The 22,132-nt window shown below is 36.2% G+C and overlaps 1 protein-coding gene across 1 annotated transcript; it reads right to left on the bottom strand.

Annotated features, from left to right (window-relative positions):
* Positions 1 to 15,703: 15,703 nt before the first annotated feature.
* On the bottom strand, positions 15,704 to 16,570 carry LOC145126932 (uncharacterized). Its single transcript, XM_079062201.1, has one exon. It carries the CDS (start codon positions 16,568 to 16,570, stop codon positions 15,704 to 15,706), a length of 867 nt encoding a protein of 288 aa, XP_078918327.1.
* Positions 16,571 to 22,132: the final 5,562 nt, after the last annotated feature.

The raw sequence follows: 22,132 nt of genomic DNA, 5'->3' as shown, positions 1-22,132 counted from the left end.
AACAAACCTTCTCCCCTAGTACAAGTGCCAATAAAAGGTGACTTTGTCATTTTACCAAGCAAACAAGATTCACAACTATCATCTCACTTTAGGTCAAATGACTCCAAGACTCCATCCTTTTGGAGTTGGCCTATGCGTTTCTTGCTTACATGTCCAAGACGACAATGCCATAAAGCTGCTTTACCTAAGCTAGTGGAAGAGTCAATACACAATACATTATTTCCTAGATTATCTACAACAGATACAGTTTCATACACACCATCACAAGGTAATGCTTTAAAATAAAGAACATTATTAAAGAAAGCATCAATACTACCATTATTATCATCAAAATAAAAGGTAAAACCTTGTTTATACAATGCATGAAAGGAAATAACATTTCTTGCCATTTCTGGCAAATAATAACATTTATTCAAATCTAATGTAAACCCACTATTTAGCACTAAGGAATAAACTCCTATCTTGGTGACAGGTGAAGCTTTCCTGTTTCCCATGATCAAGTTTATCTTTCCCTGCTCCACATTCTCACTTCTTTTTAGTCCCTGCAAATCACAACATATGTAAATACCACAACCTTTATCAAGGACCCAAGACTTAGAATGAGGTGAGTTATTAGACAATATAGTGTATATACCTGCATGGTTGGGTTTTACTTTCCCATCCTTCAAATCTTGCTGGTACTTTGGGCAGTTTCGCTTCCAGTGCGACTTTTCATGGCAATAGAAGCATTCAGCCTCATTAGGGTTAGCAGAAGGAGTGACAAAACCTTTCTTGGTTTTGCTTGAAGAGGAGCCTTCAACGGTCTTACCCTTGGTACCCTTAGAAGGGTTCTTTCTCTTCTTCCCTTTGCCATGCCCGATTGCCAAGACATTAGCCGCAGTTGGAGTAGGAGTAGGAGTAGTAACAACCGACTTACCCTTTAGACCACTTTCGGTGGTCTTCAAGAGTCCTTGAAGTTTGCTGAGGGTGACTTCTTCCTTGTTCATGTGATATGTCATGCAGAATTGATCATAACACGATGGCAAGGAGTGCAAAATGATGTCTATTGCTAACTCCTCAGGGAAGTTCACATTCAGCTTCAGTAAACGGTCCACATACCTTTGCATTTTCTGCATGTGGCCCGTGATGGATTCACCATCCTTCATTCGGGTTGTTATCATGGAGGAGATTATTTCATATCGCTCTTGACGAGCACTTTGATGGTAGCGGTCCATCAAGTCCTGGTGCATCTCAAAAGGATAATAGTCCTCATAGGACTTTTGGAGCTCGGCTGTCATGGTGGCCATCATGATGCATGCCACTTTTGTAGCATCTCTTTCATGTACCTCATATTCAGCAAGCTCTTCAGGAGTAGCAGTTGGCTCGGGTACCTTCAGCTCCTTGTCGAGAACATAATCTTTGTTCTCATACCGAGTGACCATCCTGAGATTTCTGATCCAATCAGTAAAGTTGGACCCATCAAAGATGACTCTCCCACAAAGATTCATGAGAGAAAAGGAGCTAGTAGGGTTTGAGCCAGAAGCATTGTTATTGGAAGACATCTTAAAAGAAGAGGGAATAGATTAGATTAGATTTTGAGATAGTCCTTAATAAAACACCCAAATGTAATATTAAGGCTAGGACCCAACACAATATTTTATAACTTAGAAGAGGGATGTCGTAATCTAAGCTATAAGATATTTGAAGGTAGGTGAATGACGATTCACCAATTTCCACCATGAAAAACGAAATATTTAATTAGGTTTTAATTGGTTTAGAAACTCCTAGATTCTTTGAGATTCATTGAACTTTCTTCAATGGCATGTTTCAATCTCGAGTGTGCCCTTCAAGTTTTGTGACTGGGATGCCGAGGATCACAAAACAAGGTGTGAAGTAACCATGCAAATTACTTGGTACCCTTAATGTATTACCCCTCAATTGATGTGCCGGTTAACCACACACGCTCCATCGATACTATGATAAACATTAAGTCACCCTTTACCTACCTTGTTAAGTTTAAGTTAGTGTGCCGGTTAACCACACACGCTCCACTAACGACTTAAACAAAGTGTAAAGTGTAATTTCATGGATTAGCACCTTATTCACATTTTCCTAAAATAACTAAGCTGGGAATTTAGTAAGGTTTAGTTACTTTAGTATTATCATTATACTTTTAATGAGAATTTATAAGTCCTTGTCCTACCCGTTCGGCTAACGACCCTCCACCGATCAAGGAAGCGGTGGGTGAGAGTGGACACCAATTAAGTTGCCATTTTATAGGCAACAACCTTATACCCCCCCTTTTAGACCGGCTTCGTGAATGAGGCGTACTAGCGGTAAGACGACTTGATCTTATACATATATATATTATTAACTTATAATATTATAAAGTATAAGGGTTGAATTTTAACTTTTAAAATTCTAAGGGTTGGAACTAAAGTTTTAATCATGACTTTACTTGTTCCAAAACTTGAGGGCAAGTTTTGTAAACTTTCAAAACTTTTCATTTCTTATAACTTATGAATTTAATTGAGTATTAAAATGAAGACTTTTCATTTTTCTAACTCTTGTGTTCTTTTAATGGTTTTTAATAAAGTGTGACCTTTGGTTTTCCATAACTTGAGGACAAGTTATGGACTCCATTAAAACACATAATGACCATGAATTAAACTACCAAGTAGGTTACAAAAAATTCCTATGATCATCTAATCTTCATAAGTTCAAGAACATGAATATGAACATTTCAAGAATCATAAAATTACTCATAAAACTTGTAATTTTTTATTATAGCCATTGTAAATGGATTAGCATAAACATTACACCATCTAAAACAGGTTTTATAACACCAAAACAGTTTAGGGTAATGTTTCTAGTCCATTTCCAGCAGCAAAACTCGAAAAATTGGACACGGCAGCCTCTACTCGTCGAGTGCATGAATAGACTCGACGAGTAGCATGCATTTCTTCATGGACTCGTCGAGTCCCCCCATGGACTCGGCGAGTTCATATGGCAGTGAACAAAAAAAATTCGATTTTTAAACTATTTGCGTCAAGTATCAAGTAAACAAGCCTAGGCTCTGATACCACTGATGGGTTTTGAGCATTCTAACACTCCTATGGTATACATGCAACCCTAGAAACCATGGATCTATGTTTGACTAAGATACATGCAAATAATTATTTTTCCAAGGTTCGTATCCTATCTAGCATGGCATGGGGAACTTGAATCAAATAAAGCTAGTAGAATTACTTACCTTGTAGTTGTAGTTGATTGCTTGGAGTTTTAGAGCCTAGCACCAATAGTGTGGATGCCTCAAATGGAAATCACAAATCACCACAAACTTGGAATTTTGAGAGAATAGTAATCACCTTTCTTGAAATCAGCCCTCTTACTTTACTCACCACAACTAGTGTGATTTCAAGAACCAAAGCCTCCTTTATATAGTGTGGTGGATTAGGGTTACATCCATGTAAACCCTAATACCCATGTCTTTTCATTTCCATGAGATCCATAGGTCAAAGCTCCATGGACTTCCCATGCAAGTCTAGCCCATTCCAAATAAGCATTAGCTCACACTATATAAATACAAGAGCCCATATTTAATTAGTCATACTTTTGATCTCTAAATTAATCCTAGATTAATTATAGATCAATACTAATTAAATAATATGATTTTATATTAATATATTAGAACTTATAATATATTAATAAATCATAACTTATACTATTCTCAAAAGATTATCCATAAATTGTTCGGGTGAAGTGCAACCCAAATGGACCATGCCGGGTCGGGTCAAGTACATACCAAATATAGTTATGGACTTAGACACTATATCCAACAATATGTTCAAAATACTGACAAGCGGTCAAAGCTGCCAGTAACATCCTTTAGGCTTTAGAATGTAGCAATATATCTTCATAGGATCAATTCGATCGAACTTTTCTTGACCAAAACAGCTTCCAAGCATTCCTCATAATCCTTCATAAGTTCCAAGCTCCAATTAACTCCAATGCTCCATCAAACGCATCCAAAGCTGCTCCCATAGTACTGCTCCACTCGAATTATTTAAAAATAACATAAAAAACATAAGCAGTATGGGAATTCTAACGAATGACATGGGTTGAACATTATTTAAACTAATTACATGCAAATGTGTAAAATATGATGCTAAATTTTAATAAAAACTACCCTAATAGATGCATAAAATGGCATCTATCAGTCATGATTTCGGTCCTTAATTGATGGTATTGTTAAGGGTGTTGAAGAACATTTGGCTACTCAATCTCAAAGTTTCAATCATGAGATTGAGAAATTACAAGATGTTACTCGTGAGCTACATGACTTGTTTGAGAAGCTACTGAATACTTTTAAAAGCTCGATCGAGTCATAGTTGAAGGAATTTAGTGATTTGTTTTCCAAAGAGGTCAAGAAACTTGATACGTTTTGTGACGAAATTACAAATAAGGTTAATGTTCTGATTGGGGCCAATACTAATTTGATAGAAGATATTTTGTTCTTTCAACAAAGGTTACACTGAAGAGATGAAGCTTAAGAAAGAAAAAGATGGGAACGTGTTTGATAACATTGAGAAGTCTCTCACTGCGTTTCAAGATACACTATCAAATTTTTATTTTACAGAAACAACGTCGATTTCCCAAGAACAAATTTCCTCAATGGTTTCTTCTGTGGAGTCTTGTTTCAAGATTGAGTTGTCACCAATCCTGGATTTAGTCCTTCATATCCCAACCAATGCTCCATGTCCAGTTGCAAATGTGTCATAACGGGGAGAAATGGGACTTGGTTCATCAAAGGATAGTGGGGAAGACAAAGGGAAAGTTGTGGGGAAGCTGATTTCTAACCAAATTCCTACTTATCTACCTATGAAGCCAATAATGACAACTTCTTCGACTACAACATCTATTTCAAATCTTGAAGTAGAATTATCTAAGCTGCAACAGAAGAAAGGGATATGTATTGGGGAAGCAGGATCAAGTTCGTCAACTGCAAAACCTGTGATAACCACTAATCCTAAAGACAAAGGGAAGGGTGTCCATGTCGAACCCTTAGCAGAAGGAAAAAAGAAGCTCCAAGAGTTGGAAATGGAATGACCAGGCAATTGCAATATTACGAGTCAAAGAGCTAATGATCCACTAGGACTTAACAAAGGCGATCCTAACAAAGTTTGGTGCTATGAAACAATTAAAATCACAACTTTTAGTGAAGAAGAGGATTTTATTGTTAAGCCAAAGAATAGCTATGACGTTGAAGATACTGAGTTCAATCAACTGGACTTCCTAGTTAATCATTCATTATTCATCTTTCCTCAGTTCAAGCTTGCAGGAAGTTACAAATATAAGGATGAGTTTAAGAAGATGAAACTTCGTTTTCATGCGGTGCATGGGAAGAATGAGGAAGAAGTTCTGTCATTGGTGAAGATAATCAAGCTTGTGTCGATAACTCCAGATGTTTTGTTTGATGGAGTTTTACAAAATGTTCAATACAATGTTGTGAGGGTGAACAATGTGTTATTTGATTTCACCATTGCAGAGTTTCCTCTGATGAATGACAATGATCTCATCTCAACTGCGAAGCTAATAGGTGATCTGAACAAATCCCAAATTTTAAACAAGGCCATGTATATCATTGGATATGGGCATATCCAGGCTTTCTTAGATGCTTACTTTGCTCACTTATTCTTGACATATATTGATCTCTCCGTTGCCTTCAACATAAAGTCGAAAGTTCCAAAGGCTTTGTTGAAAGGAAAACTGAACATTGAAGAATATGAAGATGGAGAAATTATTCACAAACCATTGGGTGTTGTGTTCCAGGGTAGAGGTAATAAAGGAGGAAGGAAGAAGTTTTTGTTTCGTACCAATGATGTTGAAAGATACTCAAACCAACATCTTTCTAGTATCAAACTTCACATCAACAACTGTCAGAAGAATGAGAATGAACATAGAGCGGAGATCAGGAAGATTATCTTATAGTACATGGAGATTTTCAAAGTTTTGTTGCAGACTATAAAGATACTACCCTCAGTTTTGAAGATTCGTCATTGATCACAAAGGGGGAGAATGTAGAATCTATCTATGTTGTGATATGATGAACCTTAGGTAGTGTCTTAGATGGTGACTAGTCTGTAAATAGCGAAGGTCATCAAGACTTTGTTATGTAATGATTTACTAGGCACTTTAGAGGTTCGCAATGTGATGTTAAATCCAAGTATTTTTTTGTTTCCGTGAGTATCTTATAAATAGGGTAAGTACACTAGCGGCTTGTAACTTTCATAGACTTGTATGCTCTAAGCTTTCTCTCTCATAGCAATACCTCTTGTACTCATTTCGAAAGTAATTAAACTGAAACAAGATCTTATTTAAATCACTGTGTTCAATCCTACTCTGATTTTACTTACGATTGATTAAAACATAATTCAAATATCCTTACAAAGATTAAATACACATTTCAACTCATAAAACCAATTCTCATTTATAAAACTCTATCATCATTTCATCATGAATAGAATCTATATGTATATCAATCAACAAATACTCATAACAATTTAATTTACGTGTTATATCATCAAAAACATCATAATTTAACATTCAAGGACTTAATTCATTAAGTTATATTCCTTCATAAGTTGAATCTATCATACAAATTTCATAATCATTGGTTTAAGTTAAAATCATACTATCCTACATCAACTAACATGTCAATTGCGTAAATCAAGCCCAACCCCTTTACTTAGGGTTTCATCTAAATCCTCAAAATATTGCCCAAATTTCGGAATTAAGATGTTAAAAGTAGTAATCCATACCTTAATCCAACAAACTGAAGCTTTAATCCTTTATCCCCTTCAAAATCGGACCTGGAAGGCTTATGTGTGTGTAAAGCACAACTTCGTATTTTATTTTAATGTCTGATGTGTCGTCATGTCATGACATTTTATCTGTCACTAGTGAGCATCTTTAGTGACATTTTCTCTATATGGAAAACCTAATTTGTTGCTAATAATACAAGGTAACCTACTTTCCCATGTCATTGCTTATCTCCTTCCACGTCGTGACATCTCCAAAGTAGAATGCCATCACTGTTCATTTACGTAACTATTACCATTCTCAGTCACATCGTGACATATTCTTTGTCACGTCGTCAGGCTTTATTATCATGTTTTCTTACTCAAATGTATTATATACAAATCACAAGGTTATACCATTTGGGATTTGCTTGATAACGAGCACACAATACTGTGGCGAACATGATATCTAGACGACTGGCAGTGAGATATAGCACAGAGCCTATTATTCCTCTATACATTGTTGTATTAACATACGTGCCAGTAGAATCAATGGTTATCGTCACGGATGGTGACATTGGGATCTTTGTTGGTTTGCTATCAGTGAAACCAAACTTATTTAGTAGACCAGAGATGTACTTGGATTGACAAATAAAGATCCCATTAGTGAGTTGCTTAACCTGAAGACCTAATAAAAAATTTAGTTCACCTATTATGCTAATTTCAACATTCTTAGCCATGAATTCAGCGAATTCAGTGCTCAACGTCTCATTCGTATATCCAAAAATGATATTGTCTACGTACACTTGATCAAGAATAAAATGTGACCATGACTACTTGATGAACAAAGTGTTATCAATATCCCCGCGCTTGTATCCATTCTCTAGGAGATAGTTCGCCAGAGTGTCGTACCAAATCTCTAGAATCTTGTTTGAGACCATATACAGCATTGTCCAGATGATACACATGATATGGATATACTTCACTTTCAAATCTTTGTGGTGGTTTCAGAAAAACTTCTTCTTGGAGATCCTCATGCAGGAAGGAGATCTTTACATCCATTTGATAGACTTTAAATTTCATGAAAGATAAATATGTAAGAAACAATCTTATTGCCTCTAGTCTTAATATAGGGGAAAATGTTGATGGGTTTTACATGCAATAACGCGGATAAATTCGCATACACATAAGGGTACATGCAACCTATTAGATCTAGTCATAACACTTTTGAAGTAATATTCTATTGAACAACAAGAAACCTATAACCTTAGATAATTTCAAAATTCATATAAGTTTACATAACTTTTGATTGTTGTCGTAAAAAATCAACAATCCTTCTTGAAAACTCTTGGAAGCTAGCACTAGAAATCTCGTGGCTCTGATGGTTCACACCTAAACCCTAGCAACTAGAAAACTTGAAAAAAATGAGGGGAGGGACAAAATTTCGGATAGCTCTTATCTAGAATGATAGGCCGAAAATTGTAGGCTAATGGTCCCTATTTATAGTTCATAAGAAAACCCTAGATAACCCTTACTTGATTAAAATAATAATATCTTAAATCAGGAAATTATCTGGTTTCCTAATTATCTCCAAGGGATATTCTAGAACTTTAGAATCACCCAAAACCGTCCACCCTTATGTGGAAGGTTCTGGAACCCTTTTGTTCAACTATTGAATAATTACAACTCAGGTCCTTGCATTATTAATTAATCCAATTAATCCTAGAATTAATTCTAATTAATTTCTAATTAATTCTTAATTAAATAATACTATTTCTAATTAATATATTATTCTCATAATATATTAATAAATCCTTTTATTGTTATGTATTAATCATATAATAAATCAGTCTCTCTCTCTAAAAAAACATCTTATTCAATTACCAGGTTTGAGGGCAACCTAAAAGGACTTTGTTAATAATTAAAGTATATATCAATTTAGTTATTGGCTTAGACACCTAATCCAACAGTCTACCATTTGGATAAGTCTATAATTACAGTTGACAGTATAACTTCTAAATTATCAACAAAGGGTGCTTCCAAAAGCAACTCCAGTCTCTGATCTGATCATACATTAGTCCTAAGATAAGTGTTAAAATATTCATTCGTTCAACAAGATATCATATGGACACGAGACATGGATTAAAATCAATCTCATTGTCCAAAAAATTTGTTTCCCGATTTCCTGATTTTTGACGAGGTCATAAGACTTCTAATTGAACACATCAATTTAGTCCTGGCTAGGCCCAACACTATAAGTCAACACCAAATCATCGAGGGGCCCAAATATATCGTTTTTCCTGTTAGGTCAAAAGGAACGAATAAACTTTGACTCATATGCTTGTATCCTTTACTAATACGTTTAATTAATACCATTGTACAATCGACTTGTAAGTTACAACTCATATATCTCCATTTTAAGAATATAAGATATTATCATCTAAAAATTACTCGTGACAGAAATCCATGAAGTAGTTCTCTGAGTGTGGGTTTATCCAATACTCAAATCTCCATTTACTAAGTAATCATGAATATTATAGCAACACAACTGCTATGTCTAAACTCCTTTTAAAATCTACAATCATGTTCATGATAATCTTTATTCACTACTTACTTCCTAAAGTATGAGCGGCTATGGAGTTTCGAATAATTAAATTATTCAGGAAGTAAAACATGCAAAACAAAACATTAGAATACATAATTGACAAAGGCAGTAAGAAAGCTCGTAAATAATCGCTATTATTTAATCACCAAAATTAATTGCATTTATTTTGTTACAAGTTTCAAACTAATCATCTAACTACTAAAACTAATGTCATCTCTCAAAACAATGCTTCTAACATGTTGACTATGCTTAATCCTACTTAGAGCCTTTGTGAGAGGATCTGCAAGATTGTCTTCTGGCGAAACTCTCTTTACTATGAGATGACCTTCTTCCACCCTATGTCTGATATAATGGTACTTTCTATCGATATTTCTGGATTTTTCATGATCTCTCGGTTCTATGGTTAAAGCAATTGCTCCTTCATTATCGCAGAAAAGTTCCATTGGCTCCTAAATGTTCGGAACTACTCTGAGATCCCTGATAAAGTTCTTCAGCCAAGCCGCTTCCTTTGATGCTTCACTTGCTGCTATGTACTCTGATTCATAAGTAGAATCAGCCACCATGTCCTACTTGGAACTTTTCCAAGTGACTGATCCACCATTTAATAGGAACACGCAGTCAGACTGGGAACAAAGATTGTCTCTATTTGTTTGAAAGCTGACGTCACTATACCTACTTACTCTCATTGTATCACTGCCACCAAGGACTAGAATCAGATCATTTTTCCTTCGCAGATACTTGAGAATGTTCTTTACTGTTGTCCAATGAGCTCTGCCAAGATTTCCTTGAAAGAGACTAACCATGCCTAAAGCAAAAGACACATCAGGGAGAGTACATTTCATAGCGCACATGATCAATCCTACAACCGAAGCATAAGGTGATTGACTCATTTCCGCTATCTCTTCATCTGTACTAGGACTTTGAATCTTACTCAACTTGGCATTACTTTGAATAGGTAGGTCTCATTTCTTATAATTTTCCATACTAAAACGTTTTAGTACCTTATCCAAGTATGTACTTTGACTAAGACCAATTAGTCTTTTCTTTCTATCCCTTAAGATTCTTATCCCCAGAATATAGGTTGCCTCTCCTAGATCCTTCATAGCAAAACACTTTCCAAGCCAAGACTACACTTCCTGCAAAGTTGGAATGTCGTTTCCTATAAGGAGTATGTCATAAACATACAATACTAGAAAGGTCACTATACTCCCACTAGCCTTGACATACACAAAGGACTCATCTTCACTCGTAGAGAAATCAAATTCTTTGACTTTCTCATAGAAGCAAATATTCCAGCTACTAGATGCTTGTTTTAATCCATAAATGGATTTCTCAAGCTTACACACTCTATTAGGAATCTTTGCATCTACAAAACCCTCTAGATGACTCATGTAAATATCTCCAGCCAACTTCCCGTTAAGGAAAGCAGATTTGACATCCATCTGTCATATTTCACAATCATGAAAGGAAGCTTTGGCAAGCAATATCCTAATAGACTTTATCTTGGCCACTGGTGAGAAGGTCTCATCATAGTCAATCCTTGGGGTTTGAGTAAAGCCCTTCGCAACCAGTCATGCCATGAAAGTGTGTACCTTTCCATCTATGTCCGTCTTCTTCTTGAAGATCCATTTGCAACCAACTGTCTGTTGACCAGATTCTTGATCAACCAAATTCGAAACTTGGTTATCATACATGGACTTGATCTCGCTGTCCATTACCTCTTTCCACATAGCAACCTCAAGGTCTGCCATTGCTTCCTTGTAGTTAGATAGCTCATCCAAATTTACCAGTGTACCATCATTCATAAACGTGTCACCATCTGACGTTATATGGAAACCATAGAACGTAGGTGGCATGCTAACTCTACTACATCGACGAAGAGGTAATGAATTGTCAGTGGGTTCAACAGGAGTCTCATCCTCTGGTTGAGCGATAGTATCTTCTAAGGTTCCTTCATCGTTGACTCTTGAATCTCTTCAAGGTCAATGGTACTCCTATTGTTCTCTTTTCATATGAGCTCTCTCTCTCTCTCTCTCACTCACTCACTCTCTCTCTCTATCTATCTCTCTCTCTTTCTCTCTCTCTCTCTCGCGAAAGAATCCCCTTCATGCTACAAAGAACACATTCTCACTTGGTCTGTAGAACAAATATCCAAAAGACTTTTGTGGGTACCCAATGAAAATACATCTCTCACTTCTAGGTTCTAGATTGTCATGAGTATCTTGCCTAACAAAAGCTTCACAACCCCAGACCTTGATATGTGCTTACGAGGGAACTTTCCTTGTCCACATCTCATGAGGCGTTTTGGCAACCTTCTTGGTAGGGACAAGATTGAGTATATAGGCGACAGTCTCTAAGGCATACCCCTAGAAAGAAATAGGAATACACTATCGACTCATCATGGAACGAACCATGTCTAACAAAGTCTGATTGCGCCTCTCATCCACACTATTAAGTTGTGGTTTCCTACGAGGAGTCAATTGTGAAACAATTCCACATTCCTTGAGGTAGTCGTGGAACTCGATACTAAGATACTCTCTGCCTTGTGGGGGATCCGAAGAGTCCACACACATCTGTATGTATGAAATCCAACAAACCTTCACCTGTATGTATGAAATCCAACAAACCTTCATCAGTAAATGTCATATAAAATCGATTACCATCCCTTGTGATGGATCCGAAGAGTCCACACACATCTGTATGTATGAAATCCAACAAACCTTCACCTCTTTCACAAGATCTAGTGAAAGGTGATTTTGTCATCTTCCCTAAAAGACAAGATACGCATTCATCATCTGGCCTTAAGTCAAATGATTTCAACACTCCATACTTTTGGAGTTGGGCGATGTGTTTCTTGTTAATGTTCCTAACACGACAATGCCATAAGTATGCCTTGTCTAAACCATTAGACAAATCAATATGAAAAACACTATTACCTAAGCTATCAACACAAACCATAGTTTTATGCACACCATTACAATGTAAAGCTTCAAACATAAAAATGTCATTCTTATAAAACAAAATCGGTCCATTCATATCATTAAACAAATATCAAAAACCTTGTCTAACTAGCGCATGAAAAGAAATAATGTTTCGCGTCATTTCTGAAGAATAGTAAGAGTTAACTAAATCTAATCTAACATCACTGCTGAGCATAAGACTATAAGTTCCAATCTTGGTAACAGGAGAAGATCGTAGATTGCCCATGATTAGATTCATCCTTCCATGCTCTACCTCTTCACTTTCTCTTAGTCCCTGCAAATCAGAACAAATGTGAAAACCACATCCTTTATCAAGGACCCAAGAAAGAGTTGGTTGTGAGTTATTAGTTTGAATAGTGTAAATACCTACCGACAATGGCTTCACTTTTCCATCCTTGATGTCCTGCAAGTATTTGGGGAAACTTCGTTTCCAATGGCCCTTATCATTTCTATAGAAGAAAATGACCTCTTTGGGATCACTAACAGGAGGAGTATCAGAATTGGTCTTTGCTTTTGGGCCATTGCTAGACGGCCCAACATGGGCCTTGCCCTTCCAGTTCTGCTTATAAGCACCTTTTCTTTTCTTTCCTTTTTTTCCCAATGGAAAGGACATGAGCATTAGTAGAGTTAGGAGTTTTATTATTCTTTAGTCCTGAATCAGTTGTTCGCAACAAGTTGTGGAGTTAGGCCAATGTGGTCTCTGTGTTGTTCAAATGATAACCCATAATGAATTGATCATAAAAAGGAGGCAAGGAGTTTAGGACAATGTCAATGGCCAAATCCTCATCGAAATTCACATTGATCCATTCAAGGAACTCCACCTATCTTTTCACTCTCTTCACATGGTTGCAGACAGACTCTCTTTCCTTCAATTTGCAAGCCAGAAGAGCTTTGATGACTTCATAATTTTCTTGACGAGCTCTCTTGTGAAACTTTTCCACAAAATCCAGGTTCATATCGTATGGCCAATAGTCCTCATAGAACTTTTTTCAACTCAGTAATCATGGTGCAACCATGATGCAAGCAACCTTAGTCGTGTCGTCATAGTATTTCTTGTAGGCGGCTATTTCTTCAGGAGTAGCAGTAGCTTCATCGATCTCAACGAGTTATTTATCAATTACATACTCTTTTCCTTCGTATCGAAGATCCATCTTGATGTTACTCATCCAATAATTGTAGTTGGTGCCATCCAATGTCACCTTGGACATGATCGAGAGTAGTGAGATGTTGTGCGGCGAGTTTTGAGGAGCAGAAGCCTCACCAAAAATAAACATCTCTATAGAAAAGAAAATAGTTTTAGTTAGATGACAATAATCCTTAATATTTTAACCCATAGTAAATATTTAAGGCTAGGATCCAAAATAACAATTCACAACTAAGAAAAGGGATGACGTAATCTTATCGCGAATTTATGAAAGTAGGTAAATGAAATTTACCAATTTCAAACTATGAAACTGCTAGATCTTTTGAGATTCATTGAATCTTATCAGTGACATGTTTAATCTCAGATTATGCTCTTCTATTTGTGACTGGGATGCTGAGGATCACAAACAAGATGTGAATACCATACAAACATGTTTGGCACTCTCGATGTCGTTTATCATCTCTAAATGATGTGTCAGTTAACCACACACGCTCCATTAACAATGATAATTTTTAAGATGATCATTATTACTCTTTATATTCACTATTAGTGTGCCTATTAACCAAACACGCTCCAACAACTACTTATAAAGCATAATGTGCAATTTTATGGATTAACGTACTTTTCACATTTTTCCTAAAGTAACTAAGAGTGGGATTTTTGAAAAATAGTTTAGTTAGTTTGTATCATTATACTTATTATTGAGATTATGTCTTATCAAACCTGTTCGGCTAATGACCCTCCACCATATAAGAGAGTGGTGGATAAGAATGGATACCCAATGGCGGTCATTTTATAGGCCGTTTCCATAAACTCTCCTTATAGTATGGCTTTATGAATGAGGCATACTATTGATTTGACTGATTTTGTCTTATACATATAATATATATAAAACTTTTAATTATACATATTGTATAAGGTGTATTTTAAAACTTTTCTAAAATACTAGGTTTAATTTTAAATTTTTGAAATTAATTATAAAATTAATATAATTTAAAAATAAACCAATTATGATTTTTAATCTTTATATTTTAATTAATAATTAATTAAATTAATCAAATCATAAGGATATTTCACAAATTCATGATATAGCATATCAGATTACCAAGATAAATATTTAGGTTTTAAACAATTAAGATAATATTATCTAAAGTAATTATCCTAATCAATTTTGAATTAAGTGAATACAATTTCGTTGATTAGAGGGTTCACCACGTTGTGGGAGACAATTGCCACGTCGTGGCAGAACGAAGAAAAATGTGGATCTGAAGATCCCCACGTCGTGGCAAAAGAAGACCACGATGTGGTGCTGCGATAGAATGATGATTTTGTCTAACTTCCAAGTTTGGTTTTGTTCAAGTATAAGCAATGTACATTCAATTGTTAGACAACCATACGCTATGATACCACTGATGGGTTTTACATGCAATAACGCGGATAAATCCTTATACACTTAAGGGTACATGCAACCTATTAGATCTAGTCATAACACTATTGAAGTAATATTCTATTGAACAACAAGAACCCTATAACCTTAGATAATTTCAAAATTCATAGAAGATTACATACCTTTTGATTGTTGTAGTAAACAATAAAACAATCCTTCTTGAAAACTCTTGGAAGCTAGCACTAGAAATCTCGTGGCTCTGATGGTTCACACCCAAAACCTATCAACTAGGAAACTTGAAAAGAGGAGAGGAGAGGGACAAAATTTCGGCTAGCTCTTAGCTAGAATGAATGGCCAAAAAAATGTAGGCTAATGGTCCATATTTATAGCTGATATGAAAACCCTAGATAACCCTTACTTGATTAAAATAATAACATCTTAAACCACGTAATTATCTGGTTTCTCAATTATCTCCAAGGGATATTCTAGAACCTTATAATCACCCAAAAACTATCCACCCTTATGTGGAAGGTTCTGGAGCCCTTTTGTTCAACTATTAAATAATTACAGCTCAGATCCTTGCACTAATAATTAATCCAATTAATCCTAAAATTAATTATAATTAATTTCTGATTAATTCTTAATTAAATAATACTATTTCTAATTAATATATTATTCTCATAATATATTAATAAATCAGTCTCTCTCTCTCTCTAAAAAAACATCTTATTATTCAATTATCAGGTTTGAGGGCAACCCAAAAATACTTTGTTAATAATACAAGTATATATCAATTTACTTATTGGCTTAGACACCTAATCCAACAATTTTCTCATAATAGTCCAAGCCTTCCAGTCGACAAAAACCCGGAGAAACTAGTCTTTCCTTGTTTCTTGTGACAACTCCATCTTCATCCATCTTATTTCTGAAAACCCAGCTACTGCCAATGATAGTTTTCCCTTGAGGACATGGAACCAACGTCCAAACTTTGTGTCGTTCAAACTCATTCAACTCATCTTGCATTGCCTTGATCCAATCAGCGTCCTTTAAAGCTTCTGCCACCTTCTTGGGTACAATCATTGACATGAAATTAACGAACATGCAGAAACTGTTGGTGGACCTACTATGAGTGAGAAACCCTGAGTTTACGTTTTTGATCATATGAGATTTAGGGTGATCATGATGGAATCTATGGTTTGCATCATTGTTGCTTATTGGTTTATTATTAGAGTGAGGTTCGTCATGATTCAGAATTACACCAGGGTTTGGATCTTCAACATTGTGAGATTGATCATCAACATCAGTTGGCTCCTCAGCTTTATAGAGATGGTTGAGATCAGGGACAATTGGCTTAGAAAGACAGTCAGATGGACTGAGAATAAGCTTGTTAAGAATGTTGGTAGGATGATCAGTTCGATATTGAATGAAAGAGTCTTCATCAAAAGTAACATGAATCGGTTCCTCAACGACTATTCTTGAAAGATTAAAAACTCTGAAGGCATTAGATTCACTTGAATATCCTAATAGGAAACCTTTATCAGCTTTCGCTTCAATTTTTGAATATTGATCCTTCTGTTTCAAGATATAGAAAACACAACCAAAAACATGAAAGTAGGAGATATCATGCTTTCTCCCTTTTAGCAACTCGTAGGCAGTCATTCCATGTCGCTTCATAATGATTTACTTGTTTTGTCTAAACATGTTCTATTGACTGCTTCAGACCAGAAGGATAGAAGAAGGTCAGATTCTACCACCATAGTTCAACCAACTTCCATGAGAGTCCGATTTCGTCTTTCAGTGACACCAATTTGTTGAGGTGTACGTACCGCAAAAATGTTCTGTGAAATCCCTGTAGCGTCACAAAATTCCTCTATAGTTAAATTTCGGAACTCAATGCCATGATCGCTTCGTAGTTTTCTAACTTTGCGGTTATACAAAACGTCACAACGCTTTATGAGAGAAATGATTTCATCTGTTGCATGATTTGTCTTTCTCAAAAATACAACCCAGGTGAATCTTGAGTACTCGTCAATAATAACCAGTGTGAACTTCTGATCAATCACCTTGCCTTCCCTTTTGTTGAAATGAACTTCATAGCCAGCATCACACATTTGGCGGATTGTGATGAGATTGTACTGAAGACCTTTTACATAAGATACATTTTTTAACCCGACGGATTTGCACTTGATTGTACCATAACCTTTTGTGATTCCCTCGTTATTGTCTCTGTATGTTACTGTAGGGCCATCTTTCTTCACATAATCATCCATGAAAGGCTTGAATATTGTCATATGTCTCGAGCATCCACTGTTTAAGTACTAGAGGAACCTTGTAGAGAATTTTCCTTTTTCAATGGATCTCTTAGGAAGGAAAATGTTATAGCGTTCATTAGGAAAACAATTTAGAGAATTTTCCTTTTTTATCCATTTGTGAGCTATGATGTTATCAGCTCTTTTAGTATTCTCTTCAAATGTGTACTCATTGACCTTGTGTGAAGGGTCTCCACAACGATAACATACCCTTATTCCAGTATTTCTCCTTTTAAAACTTGAGTATTGATTTCTTTTAAAATTTGGCTTCCAGTTAGTGGAGTCCTATTCATTTAATTTAAAAACCATTTCTTTTATTCTGGAACCAGATATGTGGCATTGTGAAGAAGCATTGTCATTACACGCTGATGAGTTTAAAGACTCATCAGTTTCAGAAGTGTTTAAAATACAGTCAGTGTCAACGTCACTTAAAGTGCATTAAGGAAATTCACTAAGAATTTCATTCACATAGTGAAATTCACCATTTGAAATGGGATATTTTAGCAAGATTTTAGTTGAAGGCAACACATATTCATGATTTTGAGGTTGTTGTGATGGATCAAGAGCAAAAAAGTGAGATTTACATTCAGTGTGTCCATTTGAGTCAGTGATACAATGTTTGTCAATTAAACTTTTTATAAAGGTCGTACTAACAAATCTAGATTTAAAGTCCTTTTCAAGATCACAAGCAGCGTCAAGGATTCAATATGTTCGAGCATTTTTACAGCGTCATCAATATTGCCACCAAGAATTTTCTCACACTAATCAAGAATTTGAGCGTTTATTATTATGTTTAACTTGAAATGTGAATGTGCCCAATTGTGAACTATAAGTTGTAACTTTTTGGAAAGTTCATTAGATTTTTCTTTTTCAGTGAAGAAGAATTTATTTGATAAAGACAGATTTGTGTTTTCTTTATTCAAAAGTGTGAGAGAATTTTTAGTGGCAATCAGTTTTTCCTTTAAAACCTTAATCTCTTATTTAAGCATGAACTTTTTTGAGTTAGACTATTCAAGATCCAAACGCAAATAATCAAACATATCGAATTTTTCATTAGAGGAGTAATTGACAAATTTCTTAACCTGATACATGGAAAAAGAGTCCCAGTCTTGCATCTTTGAGTCCCCGGCAGCTTGAGAAAGATCAGCGTCGAATGTGTTGGAACGGCTACTGGACTCCTCAGTATGAAATTCATCGATGCGAGCCATTAAACACTTTCCTTTTTTCTTCTCATCTTCAGAAGACTCTTCTTCATCTACCCATTCCTCAGTTTTCTCCTGTTTGGCAACAAGTTCTTTTGGAAGAGAAATGTTTCCTTTCTTCATATGAGCTAGCAGCTTCTTGTACATTACTTTGTAGTTTTCTAATTTTTGATATGTTTTCTTGTACATCACTTCCTATCATCCTTTTTGAAAGCGACATTCTTTCTTGTTGATAAGCTACTTCCTCTAGACTGAAACTTCTTACGCCCACTCGACGTGCTTTCTTCATAGCGTTTAATAATGAGTGAAGCGCTAGCAACTAACTCGTACGAGTAAACATCATCCGAAGTTTCATCCTGATCTGATGCTTCAGAGTCACTGACATACAACTCCTTTCTTGAGAACAAAACCACGAATATTTCCCTGCTGGAGTCCTTCGTGATTTCCTTACGAAGAGCCTTGGTTTCTTCATAGTTACGCAGATTGCCAAACAGTGAGTTAAGATCCATGGTGTTGATCTTCTTGTTGTTCTTGAGAAAATTGGCGTGATGTTCCTAGCTTTTGCCCAAGGAATCCAAGAGCTTTAGGACCAACTGAGACGAGTGTTTAGTGGTACCCAACATGCACATATCAACAACCAAACATTTAAGCTTGTTAAAGGTTTGAGTCGGTGTCTAACCTTTTTGAGTGAAGAAGTGCTCAAATCTCCAGTCCAAGTTCATAATTTGTGTTGCTTGAACTTCTATAGTGCCTTCGTAGGCAACTGTCAGCATCTCCATCATTTCTTGTGAAAATTCACAGGTCTAAACCAGGTGATAAATGTGGTAAGGAAGAGAATTTCCAATGATAGCCCTTGATTTCACATCTAGACTTATGAGTCTTTTATCTTCTTCATCATAGCTAGTCTTTGGCTTCTCCTTCTATCCACCAACGGGTGCATTATCAACCATGTTTTGGTACATGGGAACGTGTGGACCATGATTGACGATGTCGAGCATGTCATAGTTCATGGTTTCAAGAACAACCAAAGCTTTTGTCTTCCACATGGAAAATTATTTTCATTAAATAATGGAATTTTGTTTGCTGTTGAGGATTTAGGATGGTATTGGGATGAAGAAGACATGATATCTTGAATGTATCAAAAAACTACTTTGATACCACTTGAAGGTTCGTAGATCAAATACAAACAAGAAAGAACAAATAATAAAGTTATCACAAAGATGTTTTCACTAAGAAATGATTCTCACAAAGAGAATCAACACAAAGCGACGATTAAGGTTGCAATGAGAACTACCCAGGTACACAAATATAGAGTAAAACTACTAACTATCAATCCTGACATTAAGGGGATTGAATCTAATCTAAGTAAACAGACTGATCCTAACCACTAAGATTAAGGATCAGTTAACCGATAGCTATTATTACTATAATTACAAAATACAAAATAAATACACTAGTACAAGTGATTACACGTTGACACTGGCGCTAGCGCTGGAGCTGATGGTCAGCGTGTATTAGTACATGACTTATCAGATTATAAGATTCGACATTACAAAGTTCATAGTTGGTTATAATTATGGGAACATGTATGAAGTAAGACTAATATGAATTGGGTTACTTGACTCTCATTAGATGAAAGTATGTAATGGGTTGTAACCAAGATTCATAAGTAGTTGTCATAGAACTGGTATTAGACAGACCCACATCAAGATCACCTCATAAATCGTTGTTGTGAGTGATACTTGATAAAATATACTATTTTTGTATCCTTAATATGTAACATCCCAGAAAAATGATCCAAAAATTTCATTTTTAATTTAAGTAAAACAGTATTCCAACATCATCCATACATCCCAAATAAAACAAGAGTATCAAATATCATAAAATCAGAGTGAAATATCAAGTGCGGAATCCATGTGGTGTGTGCGATGCAGTCATCCCGAGCTCTTCCCCTTGGAACTGGAAGTACTTGAAACATAAACTGAAAACCGTAAGCACAAAGCTTAGTGAGTTCCCCAAACTACCCCATACCATACATAATAAATCACATATTGGGCCCCCGCCCGACCTCAGGCCTCACCCAGCATTGAGCCCTGCTCGGTTTATAGATATGTTATTCTCAGGCCTTTCCTGTCACTGAGCCTCACCCTCTACTCACATATAATATATATCACATAGTCATGGTAACACATATAATGATCATAAAGACTAGCATATGTTCCAGTCATCGGGCCTCGCCCGACATCGAGCCCTGCCTGATATACATAGTAGCAAACAGCACATGCAAGGGTCACAAAGACTCCTAGCATCCTAGCATAATCAATAAGGGTCGACATTGGTGCCTTAGACCCAACAAACCCAATGAGGAAACTCACCTCGAATGTTGAATCTCACTAAAATAAATCCCTAGCTGCTGGCCTGACGACTCCCCGAGCTATCAGTACAAAATAACACCCAATTAACACTTGGGCTCCATTCTATATCCAATAATCCATACTTAAGGTAAAATGACCATTTTACCCCTGACCTAATTTAATCCAAGACCAAGGCCTAAATCCACAAACCAAAAGACCCAAAACCAATTGTTTCTCCAAGGCCCACGTATGTCCCAATTTTCCAAATTGGGCCCAAACCTTATATGGATCCTACCCTAAGGCCCAATAAATTTTCCTTAGGAAAAAAGCTTAATTCTAGATGGCCCATTAAGGCCCAAAGCAACAAGGACCAAAGAAGTAACCCCAACCGAGGCCCAAAAGACACGAAGCCCAACAGGCTGAGTATGCGGGGCGTACTCAGCTATACGCTAAGCGTACACGCAACCTGGGTTGTACATCGTGCGTACAAACTTATACGCCCATCGTACGAAGCTATTAAGCCAAAACTGCCTTAAGCTCTTAATGCCTAAGACTAACAACCCAAAATTCAGATCTAAGCCCTAGAGGATGTCTGGAACTATAAAGTCACAGACTTGGTGACTTTGCACGCCCCAAAAGGTCCCAACTTCAAGATAGAGCATCATACTTTCACAAAAATGGCATAACTCATGCATGGATGGATTTCGAAATCTCAAAAATGGCAACTTTAAGACTTAGAAATCTCAAAAATGTCAAGAGGGGCAACTCATAACTTCTGGAATTGCATCAAACCACCAAAACTCACTCATGGGACCAAAATTAACCAAAAACAAGCTACAACTAGATCTATGACACATCAAGATAAGAGCTTTATACCTCTAATGAGTGCCAAATGATGATGATATATCGGATCTACAAGTTCCCACTCTTCCAGTGAAACTTCAAGATGATCTTCTTCCTTCAAAACACCAAAAATACACCCAAAATACCTTCTAAGCTCAAGAACACTCAACTATAGAGTTAGGGTTTTGAGTATAGGGCTAGGAGGACAAGGAGGCTGAGTAAATGAGGGTTTCATGTCCATAAGGATGATTATATAGTGTCCAACCTCGGAAATTAGGGTTTTCAAAAGTCATTGCATACGCCTCGCGTACACTTCTGTACGCCCAGCGTACACCTCTGGATCCCCGATCAGGCCTTCGCATGAGTACGCTAAGCGTACTACATGGTACACCCCGCATACTTGCTTTATAGCTTGTATACTAAGTGTACCTTGTGGTACGCCCCGTGTACAACTCAATGACTAAAAAGGACAATTTAAATAATACAAGGGCAAAAGATAAACTTACCAAGATTCAAGTGTTACATAAT

The sequence above is a fragment of the Lactuca virosa genome, chromosome 7, assembly GCF_052849685.1.
Source record: "Lactuca virosa cultivar CGN04683 chromosome 7, Lactuca_virosa_CGN04683_v6, whole genome shotgun sequence".
Taxonomy (NCBI): Eukaryota; Viridiplantae; Streptophyta; class Magnoliopsida; order Asterales; family Asteraceae; genus Lactuca; species Lactuca virosa.
Note: the sequence above shows the minus strand (reverse complement) of the source record. Positions and strands in the feature narration are given on the sequence as shown.